Consider the following 18,483-nt stretch of genomic DNA (forward strand, 5'->3'; position numbering starts at 1 on the left):
GGGACAGACTACCTAAAACCACATTAAATAGAAGGTTTTATCTCTTGCACAGCTGGGGAGGAGGGGCAGATACAATGCTTTTCATAACTCTAATCTGTTCCTTTTCTAAGCAAACACTTTTTTTTTTTAAGGTAGCTATACTGACCTTGGGAAAAAAAGGTTCAAATGTTCACGTTGAAATCGCCCTGGGGATTCTCCATTTCTTCCTTTCATCTCTTTTCTACTCAGCTCTTATTCCTGGCTGAGCCCCCAAAGAAATACAAAGGAGGCTATATGCCACCCAGGATTCTGGAGTGGCAGATGGCTGCTCCACCACCAGCACCCACCAGACAACTCTAAGGTACCTAGACAGCTATCATTTCCTACAACAACCTGGAAGCACTGAATAACTAAGCAGCAAGGTATACGAGTCACACTACCTCTTCTCCTTTTTGGGAAGAACTGCCTAATTTGCAGTCCCTTTTCATTGCCAAAGCAGCAGCTTTCAATTTTCAGTTTTCTCCCATTTCATCTTATCATTCCTTTTGCCAGGTCTGCTCGTAGGACATACTGTGGGAACTCAGCACACCCAGGTTCTAGTCCTGGTTTTGCTAAATATCTGAGCCTCATTTCCTATTACATGGGAATAATCATATTTCTATATCTTAAAAAAGAGGGGAGGTATGCAAGTTGCATTGAGACAAAGTCTTATTAGAGAATTCTAATCTTTACATACTACTACCAAAACAAATCTCCTCCTTCACAGGTATGATAATAGTCATAAATAATAAAACTATATGCACCCTAAATATGCTGAATATATTTTATATATTAGCCAACAGAAAAAGTATCGAAGGGATGAATCACTCATGTATGCTCTCCGGGGTACACAAGGAAACAAACAGCCTCCTTTCCTGAAGTACAGCATCTATCTATCAGGTTAAGTCTATGTCCCAAGTCACTTGCTCACAGCCATGTGAGAAAACTGAGACTTAACGCTAACTCCCCACAAGTCAGAAAACCGTTGAAGCTGCTCATCTGGGCTTATCACTCGTGAGAGGGACAGGCACTTGCAGACAGTGACTTATCCCACCCGTAAGCTAAGTAAGGATTATTTTTTTTCTCGTGAAGATTCCTATCTCCTTCCACAGCTTGACTGCTGGATGACACCTGAGAGTAAGTCCCAATGCTCTTTTTTATAACTAAGTGGTAGCACTAACTCTTTTCTTTCTAAAAACCTCTGCTAGGAGAAGGGGCAGTGATATCCTTCACCTTTATACAACAGCTTCGTTATGAAGGCAATGGATGGGTGGGGACTGATTCAGTTCCCTCTGGATTCTGGGAGGATTCAGTCCCTGCTGCTGCAGCTGCCAGGTTATCAGCTCCCTACCCAGCAGGTCTGCTGCTGAGCTTCAGCTGTGAAACTTGTATAACGAACGTTATAGGGAGGAAGGATGCTTGTCTCTAACCATACTAGGGTTAGGGCAAATTTTGAATTTGAGCGATTTTTAATTTCTCAACAAAAGTTCATTCTAGAAAGTCTGTTAAAAACTACTTAATACTAAAGATGCATGAAAGCAAACATGTACGCGCTGTGGCACAGAGAGTTGTTAGAGCATTCAGTCTGTGTAGTTCTCTCACCCACACTGTCTGCTGTCTGGATTTCCATCATTCTGGCTGGGGAAAAAAACCAAAGATAACCAAAAAAGGCTTTACCAAAGTCACTAACACCACTAGTACCAAGAAATTTTAAGTTAATTCTGACAAGACATCCAACTTATTCATCATTTTAATTCAAAGACTTTAGTCTCCTGTTCTTCCCAAACCAATTACCTCTCTCCTTTGACTAAACTCTTCATCACAGTAAAAAGTTAGGGAATTGCTGAGAAAACCAAAATAAATCTAATGGCTTATCTTTATTACACTACCAATATCCTTTTTTTTTTTTTCCCTCTCCATTTTAACAGTAGTCTCATCACTGTGATATAGATTTTGAAGTGAATATAGTGTTTGATCTGCTAGGTTGGCTCTACCTTTTACAAAAACAAATTTTACAACTTCAGACCAGTTTGCACATGAATAAAAGAAATGTAGATTAATAAAATGAAAGAAACTAAAAAGAATCCATTCAAGTAAGCATTTGCATTAGAAGGTATATTTATTCCTGCAGTACAAAATGGCAATTCAAATTCAAAGGTTGCCAGTTCAAAAGTAATAACAGAAAGAAAAAAACAAATATACCCTATTTTATTTGCTACCACAATTAAAAATGGGTCATAATAAATGGCTATTATAACATTAAATTTGGTACTGCTTCACACGCTGGTTCCTAGTAACAGCAACATCTTGGCCAAACATGTAAAATTCTCAATTTCAAGCAGCAGCAAGTGATTTTTCAGTACACTTAATGAACACGTTACTTCCAACCACATTAAAACCAAAAAAAGTCAAATAAGGAAATGTGAAAATTATAGACATGCTATTAATCGCAGTCACAGGAAAAATACTTTCATAATAAAAAGACTCAGAGAAATTGGTGAAAATATTTCATGGTTGACCCACTGATTTTTAAACCAATTGTAATTTAGGTGTTGATAGAATTAAAGCTCTCATATTTGCCTAGATGGTTATTGGTGCCTTGGCAAACCTTATCTTTTAGAGATATTGCCAACATTGTTTTTAAATTTGCAGATGATTGTGTTGTTTTATCTTCTATCTCATTCATAGCATTTCAACTATTCTGAGGTCAAAGCAAATTCTGCTGGATTTCATACCGACACATTCTGCAATACATTCAACATGTCCCTGCATCAGTGGCTTGAGGAAAGAGGCCAGATGAATATTCAGGTCACAGTGCTGAATGCTGCAAACTAAAATTGCTGGAAGCCTTCCTAGAAGTGCATTACAATTTGTGACTCTTCTGTTGAAGTGACATGTGTTGCTTTCATGAGTCTATTACTGAACAAGGACAGGCACAGAATACATAAATTGTTTAAGTAATCACTAAGAACTAGTCAGGAATAAAAATATGTGTCTTGCAATAAATTGTACAGGTTCCAAAACTGTTTTAGGTTCAAATTAAATAGAAAAGGTAATGTTCAGCTCTCTATTAAACCAACGTATTCGTGTGTACATGCACATAGGCTAGAAGGTGTTCCAAGTAAAAAAATTGTCAGTTAAATTAATCAAAACCTACCTTTGCTGGATGTCCAATACCTGTTTCCCATGGTCTGGCTTAGAAAGGTTAATAAAACACTGAGATTCATCTATTTAAAATCAAGTATTTTAAGTATTTCCACCTCGATTTTTAAATGAAAATTACCTTGTGTTTAAATTTGTTGGAATTCTTATTTTCTTTCTTGTTGAGATCGATGAAATAATGAGTAATGCGGTCCTTGGATTTAGAATCCATCTCCCAAGAAATCTTGAAGGAATCACACGTGATGTTACTTATTTTGATGTTGTGCGGGACTGGAAGTTCCTCCATCTCTGCAATCCCACTATCTTGCGATTTATTCCCTGCATAAAAAATAAGCATGATTCTTATTAGATATCTGTTTTCTGTGCTCCAATACAATCACATCTCAGAACAGCCTTTCATAAAGTCTCATCGGTGGTACTCAGAAGCAACTGTGAGGTACAATTATGTAAGTCTCAATTTCAGTGATGGAAATATTGGAAAGGGATGAAATTCCTCATGCAAATAAGCACCAATAACGTGTAAGCAGGCTGCATAGACTGGCTAGTATCACAACTGTGTGCAGTTGCAGTTTGAGAGTAAGAAACATCTGAAGCTATCTGGTGCTATAGTGTTTAGTTAAGATGCCAGCAACATCCACAGTTAATATAATGGTCCTATCCATACCTGTCAGTGAAATAAATGCACACAGAAATCATATTCAACCTAAAACTATTTTTCAAGCACAAAGTAACCAATCTCTTCAGGGTTTATACATGGTGTATGTATACACACATATGTATACACATATATAAAACACTGTCTCCTTCACAATGAAACAATTAACAGTGATCACTTTGTTGAGCCACAGTAAAAGGGACATACACACCAATTTCATTTTCCAGTCCTTATTCTATCTATTCTATTTGCCCAGTTGAGACCCTGCCGTTTTCTTGGGAAGTTTTTTCTAATTTCTCTAAGTGCATATGGTAGATGAACACACCACCATTGACCCCAAAAAGCATCACAGGTTCTAAGATCAGGGCTTCCCTTAGTTCGCAAGGCAACCTTGTAGTAGAGCATTCTGTGAACGTTAAAAACTCAGAAACATTAGGTGATCTTGCACGACATAAGACACAAGTCAAAGGCAAACAATTAAAAAAAAGCAGAAAGACAAGAAAAATGAGTGGGTAAAAAGGAAAAAATAGACATGATGAAGTAAGAGAAGAAGTAAAGAAACAGTGCATAAAAAAATAAAATCAAATATAGATAAGAATAGAAAGAAACAATGGAGAAAAACAAGGCTAATGTCTGTGTAAGAAAGAGAGGAAAGCTCCCAAACTCTGTCCAGATGAGGAAGATTGGAAGCCCATGCAGAGATGTGAGGGAATACATTGTCAGAACTATTTTTAGTCACGTCTAATTACAGAAAAAGATAGTATTTATATACTTCCTTCATAACTGATAAAAAACTGGACACAGAAGGTGAGTCTAGTCAGTAATAATAATAAAAATTTTACTTGGAAAACATGAGGAACATTTCAACCTATTGACATACGTTGTCAAAGAATTATACCAACACTGCAATGCAGGAGCATTAAAGTTGGTCTGATTGTTCAAAATTCTCCTCATGGATATGTGAATTTCAGTCAAAGTACGCAAAATCCATAGATTTCCAGTTAGTATTCTGAATAAACTGATTTTCCTGATGACTTCAAGAACCAATAGTAACACTTTTCTATTTTTTTTCCATTTTATGCATTTACATCCAACAGGTTGTCTATTCTTTAAACATCCTATTGCTTTTTTTCCCCTTTTCAACCAATATCAAAGTCAGATGGTGCATGGTTGCTCAAAATCCTATCCTATTTGTGCCATCCACAATGACATTTTCATCAGCTGCACTGGCTGCAATAAACTCAGAAATACCAGTCATGACTGAAAGCTTTCATACAAAATACATGGTAAGTGCTTTTCCCAACCTGAGATTTTTAGAAAGCCAGCAGGGAGAAAATGGCATTGCTTTCTTTTGTAAGCATTCTGTGTTTGAAAAATGACTGAAAGCTCTACCAGGTACACTGCAAAGGCTTCCCATGCTCGCTCTTCCAGGAGCGAGGCTCTCTGTTTAAACAGAAGATGGAGTGATGATGCGGACGTTCTCAGACCTTCTGGAGAGCTGGACGGACTTGGATCCCAGCACACTGAATAACTGAATAAAGACCTGAACAGATGTGCAGTCGAGAAATCCAAGCCATATATGTCCATAATACATTAATGTGCAATTTCTTTGCTTCAAAATAAGCTGCTATACTCCATAACTATGGGCCCTAGCCATGTTAAAAGCAGCTAAAGTAGTTGAAGCTTCAGGAGATGTGCAAAGCAGAAATGACCACTGACAAAATGTAACAGAGATTAAAAGATTTTGGAGCACACCGATCACAAAGAGCAACGGTGCTTCTGTAAATGGGTATTGTTTTCTGTACAATTCTGGGAAATAACGTCTGGCATTCATCTTTAGATGTTTGCGCTCCTGATCCTTTTACTTCCTTTGCTTAAGAAGTGAATAAATAGTTTCAGTAAATGTCTAGCAGAAAATCTCCACATAATTTTTAGCAACATTTTTAATATGTCAGAAAAAGATACCACTTGCATTATTAAGTGCTAAGCTATCCCTTTTTTGTGATGGAACAAAATCCAAAAACACTTTTCTGAAATCTTTAAAGCTCTTTGAAGGTGGAAAAATCATTTTATAGATTTTGAAATACAAACAGAATATGAACAGAATATGAAATAAGAACATAAAATACCTCACAGTCATCATCAGCAAGCAATACTCGGGTTTCCCTTCTATTTAGAATACGAAGTATCTGTGATATTTGTAATGCATACTTATACTTTGATACATATATGTGTAGTCCTGAAAGTTAAAATCCATTGAGTTGACAGGCAGTAACAGGAACCTGATAATGATACATAGTATTAATATGGAGGATGACGTTACAGTGAGTATTGGTAAATGGTGACTTTTGATTAGCAATCGGTGTACCATTGCATGGGAACAAGCAAAAAAAAGGACAGAGCAAGACAAGCATGCTCTTGCTCTCTTAGATTTGACTGATCCTAGGAACCAACCATGCAGGTATTAGACCAGCTTTGCCCACACAGCAGACACCCTAGCATTCAGACCACCAAGAAATTTTGAAGCAGCATTCTCTTGTAAAGCATAAGCTCTAACTCAGAATCTGGATCCTCCAAAAACTAGTGCAATGTTAGGAGCAGCGTTCTGTCCTGAGATGTACTGGAATATGACATAAAAATGTGAGATACAGTGCTTGACATCACTGCACCGTAATTAACTAGAAAGAAATGAAGATGACAGGATAGTACAGAAAGAGAGTCAGAATATCCTGTCAAGTCTGGTAACGTACGTACACCACTTATAACAACTACATAACGTGGAATATTTCCATTACAGTTTATCAATATTATACAAACATTACAACTACTATAATACACAGTTATATACTTATAAGACAAAATAATAAGAATGGGCAGAATTTTCAATAGCAGAAGGGTAACTTTGAACTAAACTTGGAAGTCGGGTGTTTAAGAAAATACTACTATCTGCTTTTGAAATGGGGGTTCAACTAGGGTCTGCTAATATTGTCAACCAAACCACTTGAACATGCTGGTTGCTACAAAAGACTGCTTAGCGGCCTACCCGCCAGTTAAGATTGGAGACTTCACATGTGTGGTAAGTGAAATATAGATGTCATGGAGATCAAAACCTGACAGGTATAACTGACTAAAAGGGTAACACATTGTACCTTGCCTTTTTACCACATGTGCTTTGGTGAATATTTTGAACTGGCTTTCATACTGGAAAGCATGTCCACTTCAGACCACCTCTTCATACCAGGATCAATTTAAAGAACAGATCAACATCAGGAAATAGGATGTCTACTAAAAGCAGAAGTAGCTGCTGAACTTACTCAAAACCAGCATAGAGCTGCCCTGAAGCACTCAAAAACTCCAGCTGAAAGGAAGTTACTACTGTTATGGATGTGAAAATAGGTGGAGAAGGCCTTAGAACTGGCTGCTTTCACATTTGTCACTTTGCCCCTTCACTGAGGCTAAACTGATCTTTCTTTGACGAAGCATCACAGTACAGACAAAACCTGAAAATGAAAGTAGCATAGGAAATGTTGCTCTGAAGAGCTTCATATCAAATTAAAATAGATCAGCTTCCAATTAAATGGCGACTTCATTTTGCACATTCATGTTGCTTCAACACTGGAAGCCACTGCGGGACCGGATAGAAACACTGCTTTCAGGTCTCTTTTGGGCAGAAACTTACAGAAGGGTTAGTAGTCAAACAAACCTGGTCTCCCCTGCCAAAAAAACTATGCATGTCATCCTGCTGTGCTGCAGAAACATCTCTGTTTTAACAACAACAACAAAAAAGTTCACTTTTAGAACAAGCAAAAGGACCCAGTGATTCTTGATCTGTATAAGAAGAAGTCAAAGACCACTCGTGTATGCATCGCCCACACTGGAAGCATAAGACTTTACATTTCTTCAAAGCCAAAGAATAAATACCACACGCCAGCTTTACTGAGATCAGCTGGAGAACTGCAAGATTAATGTTTTATGCTTGCTGCTATTCACAGGCTTATCTCTCTCTGCCATATCCAGAGCTAAATTTCAAGTTAAATTGTCTAATCAATTTTAAAGCGGTTATGATACTCACTGCTGCAGCTGAGCCAAAATGCTGGCAAATGGGTAACAAGCCAATTTTATTTATATACACATAGACACACTTAATTTAGTATCCTTATTATATCTTCTACTTACACAAATTGTCTCTGAATGGGAAAAAAAAAGCAGAAAATTCCCACTGAACATTCATGGCTTTCATCTGTCACTACTGGAGAAAAATGATAAGATGTGGAAATTGATAAGTCCACGCTGAAAAGATTTGGAAAAGGACTTTTTTTTTTAATTTGCCTTGTCACTCAAAACAAGCTGAACCATGACATCTGCAGCAGTGGAAGGATGATGGAGAACAACCTTGACACAACCTCTGATTAGTAGTTACTGAGCATTCACAATCACCGAATTTTTATAGTTTTAGAATACTTGACCATTGTTTTTCCTTAGTTCTAAAAATGCAGAACTTCACAGCAGGGCAAGGGAGTATGTGCCTACTGATTTTTCATTTCACAGACAAATTGTGTATGTTAGCCACAACAGGAACCCTGAAAGGGCTAATTTGTAATCCACTCTCTAAGCATACTATACTTACAGCTCACAGAAGTGAGTTTTATGAAACTAGACCAATAAAAGAATACATTTCTGACTTCCTATGACCTTGCTTATTATGACTCTGATATTATCTTGGCAAATACATTCCTGATAGCAAGCATTCACAATGGAAAAAAATTAACTGAAGCAGTATGACATACATTTAATGAATATATAGAATCCCTACACATACATCTGTATTTCCCATAGTTTGAATGTAATTAATCGTTTGGAAACATTAAAAAGACAGGTTCATGCTCAAAGCTTGTATATCAGACATGCTGCAGTAGAATTCCTAAGTATTCAGAACTCATGCGATTTGTATTCAGCAATCAAATCACACCCTCCTTTCCATAACTCCATCCATAAGACTAATATGCCACCTTTCACAGCGTTAACTATGTAGCTTGCTGCACTATGCACCCGTGAAAAATTACCCAGCAGTCAAGAAACAAATTAACAGAAAACAGAACCTGCAAATGACTGAATACAATGACATAATAGCCATCCATCAACAAGGAAAAATCTACAATATTACAGCCATAATGAGTGTGATTGCTTGTACTCAGTGTGAAGTAAACTTGTGAAATATTCATTCAACTGCAATGATGTCTGTTAAATCTGGAGAAATTAAAAGAAGGCAAGGCCAGGTGAAATCCTGTTCTCTGCCGGAGCTGTGAAAGTATCCCTTCAGTAATCATGGATGACAAAAAATAGCTGTAAAACACTACTATTTATCTGCAATTTAGACTTGGATTCTAGTGGGAATGACCATCAAAGTAATATAAGAACGCTTTTCAGATTGCTATTTCCCCTTCACGGGGTTTAGGATTTAACCAATTCAGATATTTGTCCAATATCTGGACAAAAATTATTTATTCATTTTATATGTGGAAAAAATGCAAATATCTAAACAGAATTTGGAATAAAGAGGGGGTCTGTTTGAACCATCACTCAAATTCAGAGCTGTCCTAAGTAGTGGTGTAAAGTTACGCATCCCTGAAGTGATGTAAATGCATTTTATATTGCAGAGCCCAAACATGCCAGGAGAACAATCAACAGAAAACAAAAGAAAGCGATAAAATGGCTTTTCCTTGCATTACTTTAAGGTCAACTGTGTTTCCTGCTAAGGCTTTGTCCTTCTGTCCCTCAAGATGCAAATTACATCAGCTTAATGAAGTGTAACTTACTTTTTCATTTAAACCCATTATGAACCCTCCTCAACATGTATAAATAGATTTGCCTCTTTTGGCATCTCACTGGAAAATCTTCAGTTGTACGGATGAAGACAAATCATCTGGTTCTAAGTTTCTTTGTACTCAGGGATAAATGTTCAGTGTCTTTAGAGACATGTTGTGGGAAACCCAGACTTCTGATGCTCTTGGAGCAGACATTCAAAAATCACTATTATGCCTCTCCTAAGCTGCCAACACCATTGCCATGGATCTTTGAAAACATGTTCCCAAAGGATTCGTAAAAACCATTAAGGCATTCTGGGCTGTCAGTTTGTACTTTGTAAATCTCATGCTTGTCCTTGCTTCTGAAATGGTTGCTATTAAGAAGTTTCTTTATCTGAGGATGAAACTCTTTCCATTTAATACGGTCCAGATTTAAAACAAAACACAACACGAACAGCAGAATGGTTTTTAGTGACGGCTATTTCCAGCTATAACCCAGTCTTTTCCAGCTGTAAGTTACACTGAAGCATCCTAAGAGCTCACTAGTCTAGCTGCCACATTCTCAGCTGAGGAGGTGACTTGGGAACAACAGTTTCTTAAACCCTGATTTCACAATGATTTGCAAAAAACATCTGCTTAAAACCTCAGTTTAATCTTCCAGAAGACATGCATATATTTAGAGATTTCAAATAAACACAGTGTTAAAAATCATGGAATTTAATAATTCCCAAACAATTTAATTGAAAATATGGAAATGTCACTACTTCTTAAAGTCAAGGCACTCATTTAAGGCTCAATTAAAACTTGGTAGAGGAACAGCAAAGTAAATAAGAGATCCACTCAAATTCTGTCTGAAGACTGGCCATCCTCTGAATTTATCTCTAGCAACAACAAAGAAGAAAACAGCTCAAGACACTTTCCAAAAATGAGATCTTTTGACATTTATATGATGAAAAATGGCTTTCTGATGGGGAAAAAAAAAAAAGATGATGGAACACTGGGTGATTCAAAACACGTATTTTAGGGGGACTATACAGACAATAAAGAAAATTAAGCCTACATAACATGCTAAGCTACTGAAGAATGTCCACCTCTAACACTGACCTATGGCCCAGGATTTAAAGTTTGCTACAAAAAAGAAAGCCTAGATTCAGTGGTAATTGTTCCATTCATCGAAACTGGGGCTGTCTGTGCTGAAGCAACTCAAAGCAGCCTCTAGGTTGCTGCAATTTTTTATGGCAGGTAAGAAACCCAGAAGCTACTGAACTAACTGGGAATGCCAAAAGTACAAGGAAGCCCTGGTGACATCGCCCTACCAGCAACTGGGAGGAAAGCCAGTGGAACAGTTGCCATGCCACTTCTACATCACCACAATATTCTCCTACACTGACGTAATTTCACTCATCTGGTTCACATATTTGGGGTTTATATGGGCTGCTGTCATGCAGAAGATAGTGCACTAAGTGCTGCACTGTGCTGTCTCTAGAAATACAAGATATTAATGCCTGCAGTTACTTCTGTGAAGTGTCAGCTCCATGAAAACCTAGGAATTTGGTAAGGGAAATGTGACTAAGGTTTGTGACTCAGAAAATAAGCAAGGTGAGACTTTACCCACATAGCACAAAATTAAAAGCTAACACTGGATCCTTAATACATTCTGGGCAGATATCTGAAAATCAAAAGATATGTAGATGAGCATGAAAGGCATAGAAGAATAAACTACAAGGTAAAGCAATTTTTGAGACCCCGAAAGATCAGGTTTACGTTATACACAGATACCAGTAGCACATGTAATAAACACACCAAAAGCCAAACAAAATCTTATAATACAAATCACATTTTTTTAAAATGTCACCTTTGTCAGATCTTAAAATATATCCATTGGGGAAAAGAGAAAGTGTTTTTCTCAAGTTAACATCTTCAATACACTGAGCGACACTAGCTATGACCTTTTGAAGTAGAAATGTTTGATGAGAGGGGATCAACTTCATAAAGAGCACCATGACATAAGAAATCCTCTTACTAGATACTGATACTAACAACTGAAAACAACTTATTTAGAAACAGTAGCTCCCCTAAAATGAACAGATATCTTTATGCCTTCTGAAACCGAAAAATTTTTACCTTTCCTTGATAATTCAGCTGATTGGTTATGTATCAGCTCTACAACGCTAAAATATTAAGTTTGTAATTCTAGAAAACTGATACGACTGACAATATTTGAACGCTATAATTCAGACTGAATTATCCAACTTACTGTGGAGGTATTTTATTTACTCAAAAATTCAATAGGAGGGAGAATTCTTCTTTCTCTGTAACCGTCAAAAACAACAGGAAAGTGACGGGAAATTATATACTAGCTGCACACTTTAAATTCAACTAAACAAAAATATCATGTTTTTCTCCTCAGCTCTGCAATGAATGGGTCCCTGTCCAATTGCTAGCTATATAAAATTGTTTTACAGGACCAGTACAATATGTCCCTACCAAGCAAATAATTAACCTGAATATCAAGAGTTTCAATGTTCACTGAAACACCTTGTTCAAGAGAGACAATGAAATCACACAGAGGAAATACAAATACAACATTTATAAAATTATCAAATCAAGGCTGTTGCTTGTTAGGCCATGTAAGTGGCACTTCTCCAGGACGACTATTCTATTTCAAAGTTCAACTTGCTATGCATAACCACATAAGGCACACTTATGCTTTATTTGTGCTTCTTTTCATGTACTAAATATGAGTGAAGTCTCATACTCATAAATGTCTGTCCTCTCCCCCACAATCCTGGTAAACTAACTCCCAATACAGATTTTTATATTTATATAAGCATATTTAAGAATATTTTCTAAGTAAGTATCCTTGTAAAACCAATTCCTACATTAGATAAAGAGAGAATGCCTGGCCCTATAAATCCTGTTAGAGGGATAAACCCCTCTAAATCTTCTCCTCATTTCCTCCCAATGTCTGATACTACTGTTGTGCATTTCCTAGCAAGATAACGTGCACTCTGCCCAAAATTTTAAAAAATAGTTTTGAAAATAAAGCATTACTTATTTATAATATGTATCTCTATGTTTACTGAGTGGTTTTGAAATGTTCATATACATTCAGATTCTCTTGTTACTTGGTTTTAACTCAAAGCTTAATTTAGTTTTTTCCTACCAACCTACACCATTGACTTCAGCAGGAATATTCCACATCGCAAAACAAAGAGAACAAAACTGGACTCTCTGAGCACACTTGTGCCTTTAGTACAGCTGTCTTCTTCAGCAGAGAGGGTACCCCAAAACTGTGCCTAAAGCACCGAGCAATCTTCAGATTGCCTAGTTTCTGCATTAAAGAATTTCTCTCAGCCTCTTACAAAGGACTCAATTCTTCCTCCATCTCACATGGAGAACAAAGATACTCTACAAGCCGTTCCATGATTCAGATCAGGAGCAGACCAATATCTCAATCCTGCCACTGACAGCAACAAACGTGCAGGCTCTTAGTTCCCACCGAGCAGCGCCCCACTCTCTCCCAAGCCTCATTTCTCACTGCCTGCTGTCAACTACAGGACTGAAACCTTGTTCTGCAAGCAGCCACTTGTTTCATGAACACGGCTCAGAGATTCAGTTGCTACCTGACAGGAGGTGTAGTACAGCAACGGGAGGACAGCGTATAATGAAAGAAAAGCATTCAGCACAGTATTGAAGCTTTGCCATTCACTTGAATACTAACTCAAGGGGGATGACCATTTGCCCTTAGCAAAGCCATTTGACTATCGTGTATTTTGAGATCTTGTGCACATGGGACTGCAGGGGCTTAGTTTCTGCAGATGTTTATTAATATGTTTTTCACTAACACCAACAGGAATACACAATGCAAGTGTGGCAAACCTGACAGCTAGTAGTAGCAAATAAAGAGTTACACTGGTATATTTGGAATACAATTATGCCACCAGAGCTGTAGGGCTTTGGTTTACACCACAAGCATTCTCTCAGTGGATGCTGAATGCAACATTATGTTAAACAGGAAATTAAGTGTATCTGTGCAGAGAAGGTTACTCTAATTAGTAAGCAGAAATCGAACAGTCCCATTATAACATTTCTATGGAATATGAATTTTGGCTTAGATACAAAATCCTCAAGAGTGTATTTGTTGGTCCACATGCACTCCTTCAAAGTTAAAGATAATAAACCCCAAACATTTCTTTGCTTCTTAAAAATGACAGTAGATACAGTAACAAGGAAAAAGCAGGAACAACATTCACTTCTGTCATAAGACCACAGATGTCTGTGGAATTACACTTGGAATAAATTTCATACAAAAGATGCATCCTCTAATTCAAAAGCAAAGGCTACTGTCCAAAGGTTTTATACATATGACTTGCAACAATGTTCATGTGCAATACTGATATGATGTACTACTGTGGAAACCACTAATACTCCTTCTACGCTAAGAAAGCAGAAAACACTAAAAAAGACCAACATCACCCTTGGGAGGTTAGTGTCCACAGGCTCACCTTCCATGCAGTGAAGAAAGGCAGTTTCCTAAATTGGATAATCTGAGTACCTACATTTAGCTCTCACATTCAACTTTGCGCTGAAGGAGTCTTAACTCTTTTCAGAGACTAGAGAAGGACGTCACAGAAGTTAAGAGCTAGCCTGAGCTACCTTTTGTAATTATTTCCTAAATTACATTCATCAGTTCTCATGATTCTCATGATGCAACAGCAACCTGTGATAATTTGCAAGATTCCCGACAAAGAGAAACAATAAAAAGAACACAGGGGAAAAAAGTAAGTAGTACACTGCAGCCAATTCCTGAACTCCCATAGCAAAGAAATCCACAACTCACTGACTCGGAAATAGCCTCTGGACTGATACTTTAAAAGGGACAAACTTTTCAAGAATAATTTCTCTGAATTTCTGTGTCAAATACTTCAGTTTTTTTCACTTATCCCCACAATATTTTTTCTGAAAGCATTAATAGGATCAAACACCTCAGGACCATTTAAGCTTGAATGTGGATGAATTTATATCTTGCTAACTGCAATTATAGCTAAACTGTTTAATAACTGTAATTTAATTGATTTTAATTAAAAACATTCATTTGCATCACTAAACTAATTTCTCAAAATAATTGCTTCTTCTTTTGTTACTACCATAAAGAAAATTCAGATATATCACTATAAGCTCTCCTCTGTTGTTATCAGCCAATTGTTCTAATTCAGTGGCAATCCTTTGATTTTTGACCCATCCTTACTTGAAGCAAAAATTTAAGTAACATTTGGTAACATCTTCAGAAGTACCTAAATGACTTAGAAGAGTCTTACTGAAATCACCGGGATTTAAGCTGAATTACTTGAGGGCTTCTGAAAACTTGACTGCAAATATCTAACCGCTCATACCTACGGCTGAAACTGAACTGCGGAGACACCCGAGTTTCACAAACCCAAAGCATAAGACAAAACCTAGTTTGTGCAATGGCTAATACGGCAAGGCTGACCTCATTATTTCACTAAGATTAAACTCTTATTGGGTATCCTGATGTCTTGAAAGTATTTAGTATTTATACTTTACTCATTCAAAACTAAACCACTTTTTCAGAATGTCAATAGCAGCCAAAATCCTAGACTTTCTGATAGACTGAGTACTAAAGTGGAAAGAGATTCAAGCCTCTGTTGATATAATTACACCTTTTTAGAGCTTCCCTTACTCCTTATGGATCATTTTTGGAAGAAAATTTTTATGAAAACTGGATGCCTCCGTGCTTCTATAAAGTACTTGGTGTTCCACAAGGCTGGGCCCCTATTAACCAATTTTTCCTCTTTCCTGTTCACATTTTTGTTACACGTAAGTTGAGGAGTGTTAACTCAGTTAAATGCTAAGCTAACCGCACACGTGTACACAAAATGTATTTTTCACTGTGTTAAAAATTACATGGGGAAATTATGAAAAAAGAAGAATTTTGTTATCAGATAAAAATATGCAACTGGAAGGTTGTGAATAATCATGTGGGTACACATTTCTTCACTAAGGTCCGGGAAAACTAAGACAATAAAAAAAACACCTAGCCCAGAAGATTAAATTAACATGCCATCATGCCTATTTTTCCCCTTATCTAAGATATGCAGATCTACTGATCCCACCATGCTCTAAGGACTGACCAAATCTTTGTGGCAGAGAGCTGCGGAGAAGTGGTGGCATCTCCTTTTATGATTCATGAGTATCAAAAACAAGTAAACTGAATTGGCCAGATAAGCTGAGACTGAGTGCAAATGACACCACCAAACACCAGCATCTTGCCCCTCACCTTGTCTACTGAGCGACTCATATACAAAAAGATTTATATCGACATACTGTTCCCAATGAAGTTCTCTTAGACTGTTTACACTAAAGAAGTGTTTTTATTTTTTACTGTACCTTGTCATGTTGAAGCTAAACAAGCTTCTCTGCAAACTCCTATGGAATGAGTGTGGAAAAATAGCTACAGCTGCACTACAACTCCTACTGGCACGCCATTGGTTTTCATGCCCCTGACCGTCAGAGCTAGGCTAGTGCAATTCTACCTTCTTGAAATCAAACACGACATTATAGTAGACCACAAACATTAAGCCACCACAGTATTTGCTACTAATTAAAGTAATGCTCCCATTTTGTTCAGCGCAGCAAGCTTACAGTACATGTGTGGTAAGTGGCTCTTCTCAGCATGTGTTGCCTACAAGATGCATTTTAAAAACAATTTTTAATTAAAATGAGCATTTCTCAGCTGCTGAAAGGGAAAGAAGGTAATAAGGGATGTAAAAGGCTCTGAAACATCTTATAGCTTAATTTAAATGTAATTTAAAAATTAAAGTGAACTTTACAGCCACTTACTTATACTAGAATTTGTGTATAATGCACACGTTCAGTTATACGGAATTCCAGATTTTGAAAGCAAGTAACTACATCAGAAACACTACTATAAAAGCAGATCCATTTATCACACATACTTTATTCATTTAGTAGGAGAAGCCTGCATTGTCAGGTATCTGTGCATCCTTATGAAATTCTGAGCATACCTCAGACTGCACTCAGACCCATTTTGTGGTGTATTTTCAAAAGGATGCTATCTCAGTACTGTTTCGCTGGAAAACAGGGAGTGGCATTTTTCATCAGACTCCCACCCTGCTGATTACTAAAGGAGCAGATTTTAGAGCAGGAAGGGATCTGGAGCTTCTTATGGCATGAGGTTTTTCTCTTCTGACAAATAGACAGGTACAGCTGCCCCTGAGACTGTGGCACTGCCTACGTCTCCAAGATTAATCATGAAAGAAAACATATCTCATAGATGAAGGCACTGACTGTATGACCCCAGCCAAGTTGCTTGGGGCCAGATTCCGATCCAAGTTACACTGCTCTGGGTCACTGGCCTAATTGCTCCAATGCTCTTTATCTAACACAGTGTAACTGAGGGCAAAGCATCAGCCTTAATCTTCTACTGCTTTTAGTATTAACTGTATATTAGAGCAATGAGTGGCCTTTCATGATTTGTGCTTTCACATGTCACTAAACAAAAGAGAGAGGCAAAAAACACTTTCGGTTTAGTTTATTACTATGAACCTCACGCTCATACTTGTTTACCTCATTCTTATTTGGCTGGCAACTTGTGCCATGTATTGCAGCTGTGTCTTAATCAAAACCAAAAATGTGTTCTCTGCCTCAAGTTAAGTCATGTGAGTTTCAAATCTACCAAGGAGAGGCAGCCCTTGTGTTCACACAAGCTTTAATTTGACCTGCCAGCTTGTCTGAAAACTGCAACTGCCTTGATCGCACAAGGATTTTCATTTAAGACCCACTTTTCTTTCAACCAAAGGGAAGCCCAGAGAGAAATGCAAAACTCGTTACTTGAAGGGCAGCAGAGAGAAGTCAGGGCTGGGGAACACAATTTTACTAAGCATTTTTCTTGAGAAAGTAGGGTGCTCAGCATGAGTGGGCTTTTGTAACTAGCTGGATACCCTGGCAGTCTGTCGCAGGAATGAGCATTTCTTTACTTTAGCGCACTGGTAATTGCTGTGTGCTTTTCTCACAGATCTCTTGTAAGGAATAGGATTTGGCTCTGTTTTACACCAGTTTGTGCTTTTTGACTGTGATTTGAAATGCATTACATATTCACAATAGTTTAGGAAATCCTACTCTGTAACTTGTAGTATGTTTTTTAATTTAATTTTTAGGCAGGTTTCAGACTTTCTCTCAGGCCCTGACAAATAAAGGATATGGCAGTTTTGAGAGCCTTTTGTGGCAGGAGCTGGAGTTGTTCTGTTTTGTTTCATTTTTAGCTGGTTTCCTAGGGCAACAAAACATAGTCAAGGTCTTTGGATGTGGATCTGTCACTGGTTGACTGTTACTAACTTTTGAACCTCTGACAAGAGTAGAGAGCTCATATATAATTTAGGTTGCTGCCAGTTCCATCAAGGTAGGCAAGCATGCAGAAATGAGAGAGGACACTGTTAAATACTCCCTATCAAGGGGAAGGCTACAATGAGTTCAAGCTTTTCACAGATACTAGAATATAAAAATGACACAGCTATGAATACAGTAGTCAAAAGAAATCTTTAAGCAGAGTTTTCGCCATGTTAGAATTCACCCCTCACTCAGACACAGTGTAGCATACAGACTCTGTGGGTTTATTAAAAGTCTCAACTCCAGCTCATCATTTTCCTGTCCTGACAGCATTTGTAATAGATTCTCTAATGAAGATTGTCTAATGAAGAGGAGAAAACTCAAACTGAAGTTTTGATGTAATTAAGTTAAAAGAAACCTATAACAATTCTGAACCATCAGATTCAAATCCATTGGAATGCCATCGTCCTCAAT

At 37.5% G+C, this 18,483-nt stretch overlaps 1 protein-coding gene across 2 annotated transcripts in view; it reads right to left on the minus strand.

Moving 5' to 3' along the window:
- The window catches only part of PHYHIPL (phytanoyl-CoA 2-hydroxylase interacting protein like), a 59,939-nt gene that overhangs the window by 7,127 nt on the left and 34,329 nt on the right, over positions 1-18,483 (minus strand). For both annotated transcript variants that reach the window (XM_068399547.1, XM_068399549.1), the window contains one exon: positions 3,302-3,498. In XM_068399547.1, coding sequence (XP_068255648.1) covers positions 3,302-3,498 — 197 coding nt within the window. The remainder of the gene's footprint in view (positions 1-3,301; positions 3,499-18,483) is intronic.

The sequence above is a fragment of the Nyctibius grandis genome, chromosome 4, assembly GCF_013368605.1.
Source record: "Nyctibius grandis isolate bNycGra1 chromosome 4, bNycGra1.pri, whole genome shotgun sequence".
NCBI classification, from domain to species: Eukaryota; Metazoa; Chordata; class Aves; order Nyctibiiformes; family Nyctibiidae; genus Nyctibius; species Nyctibius grandis.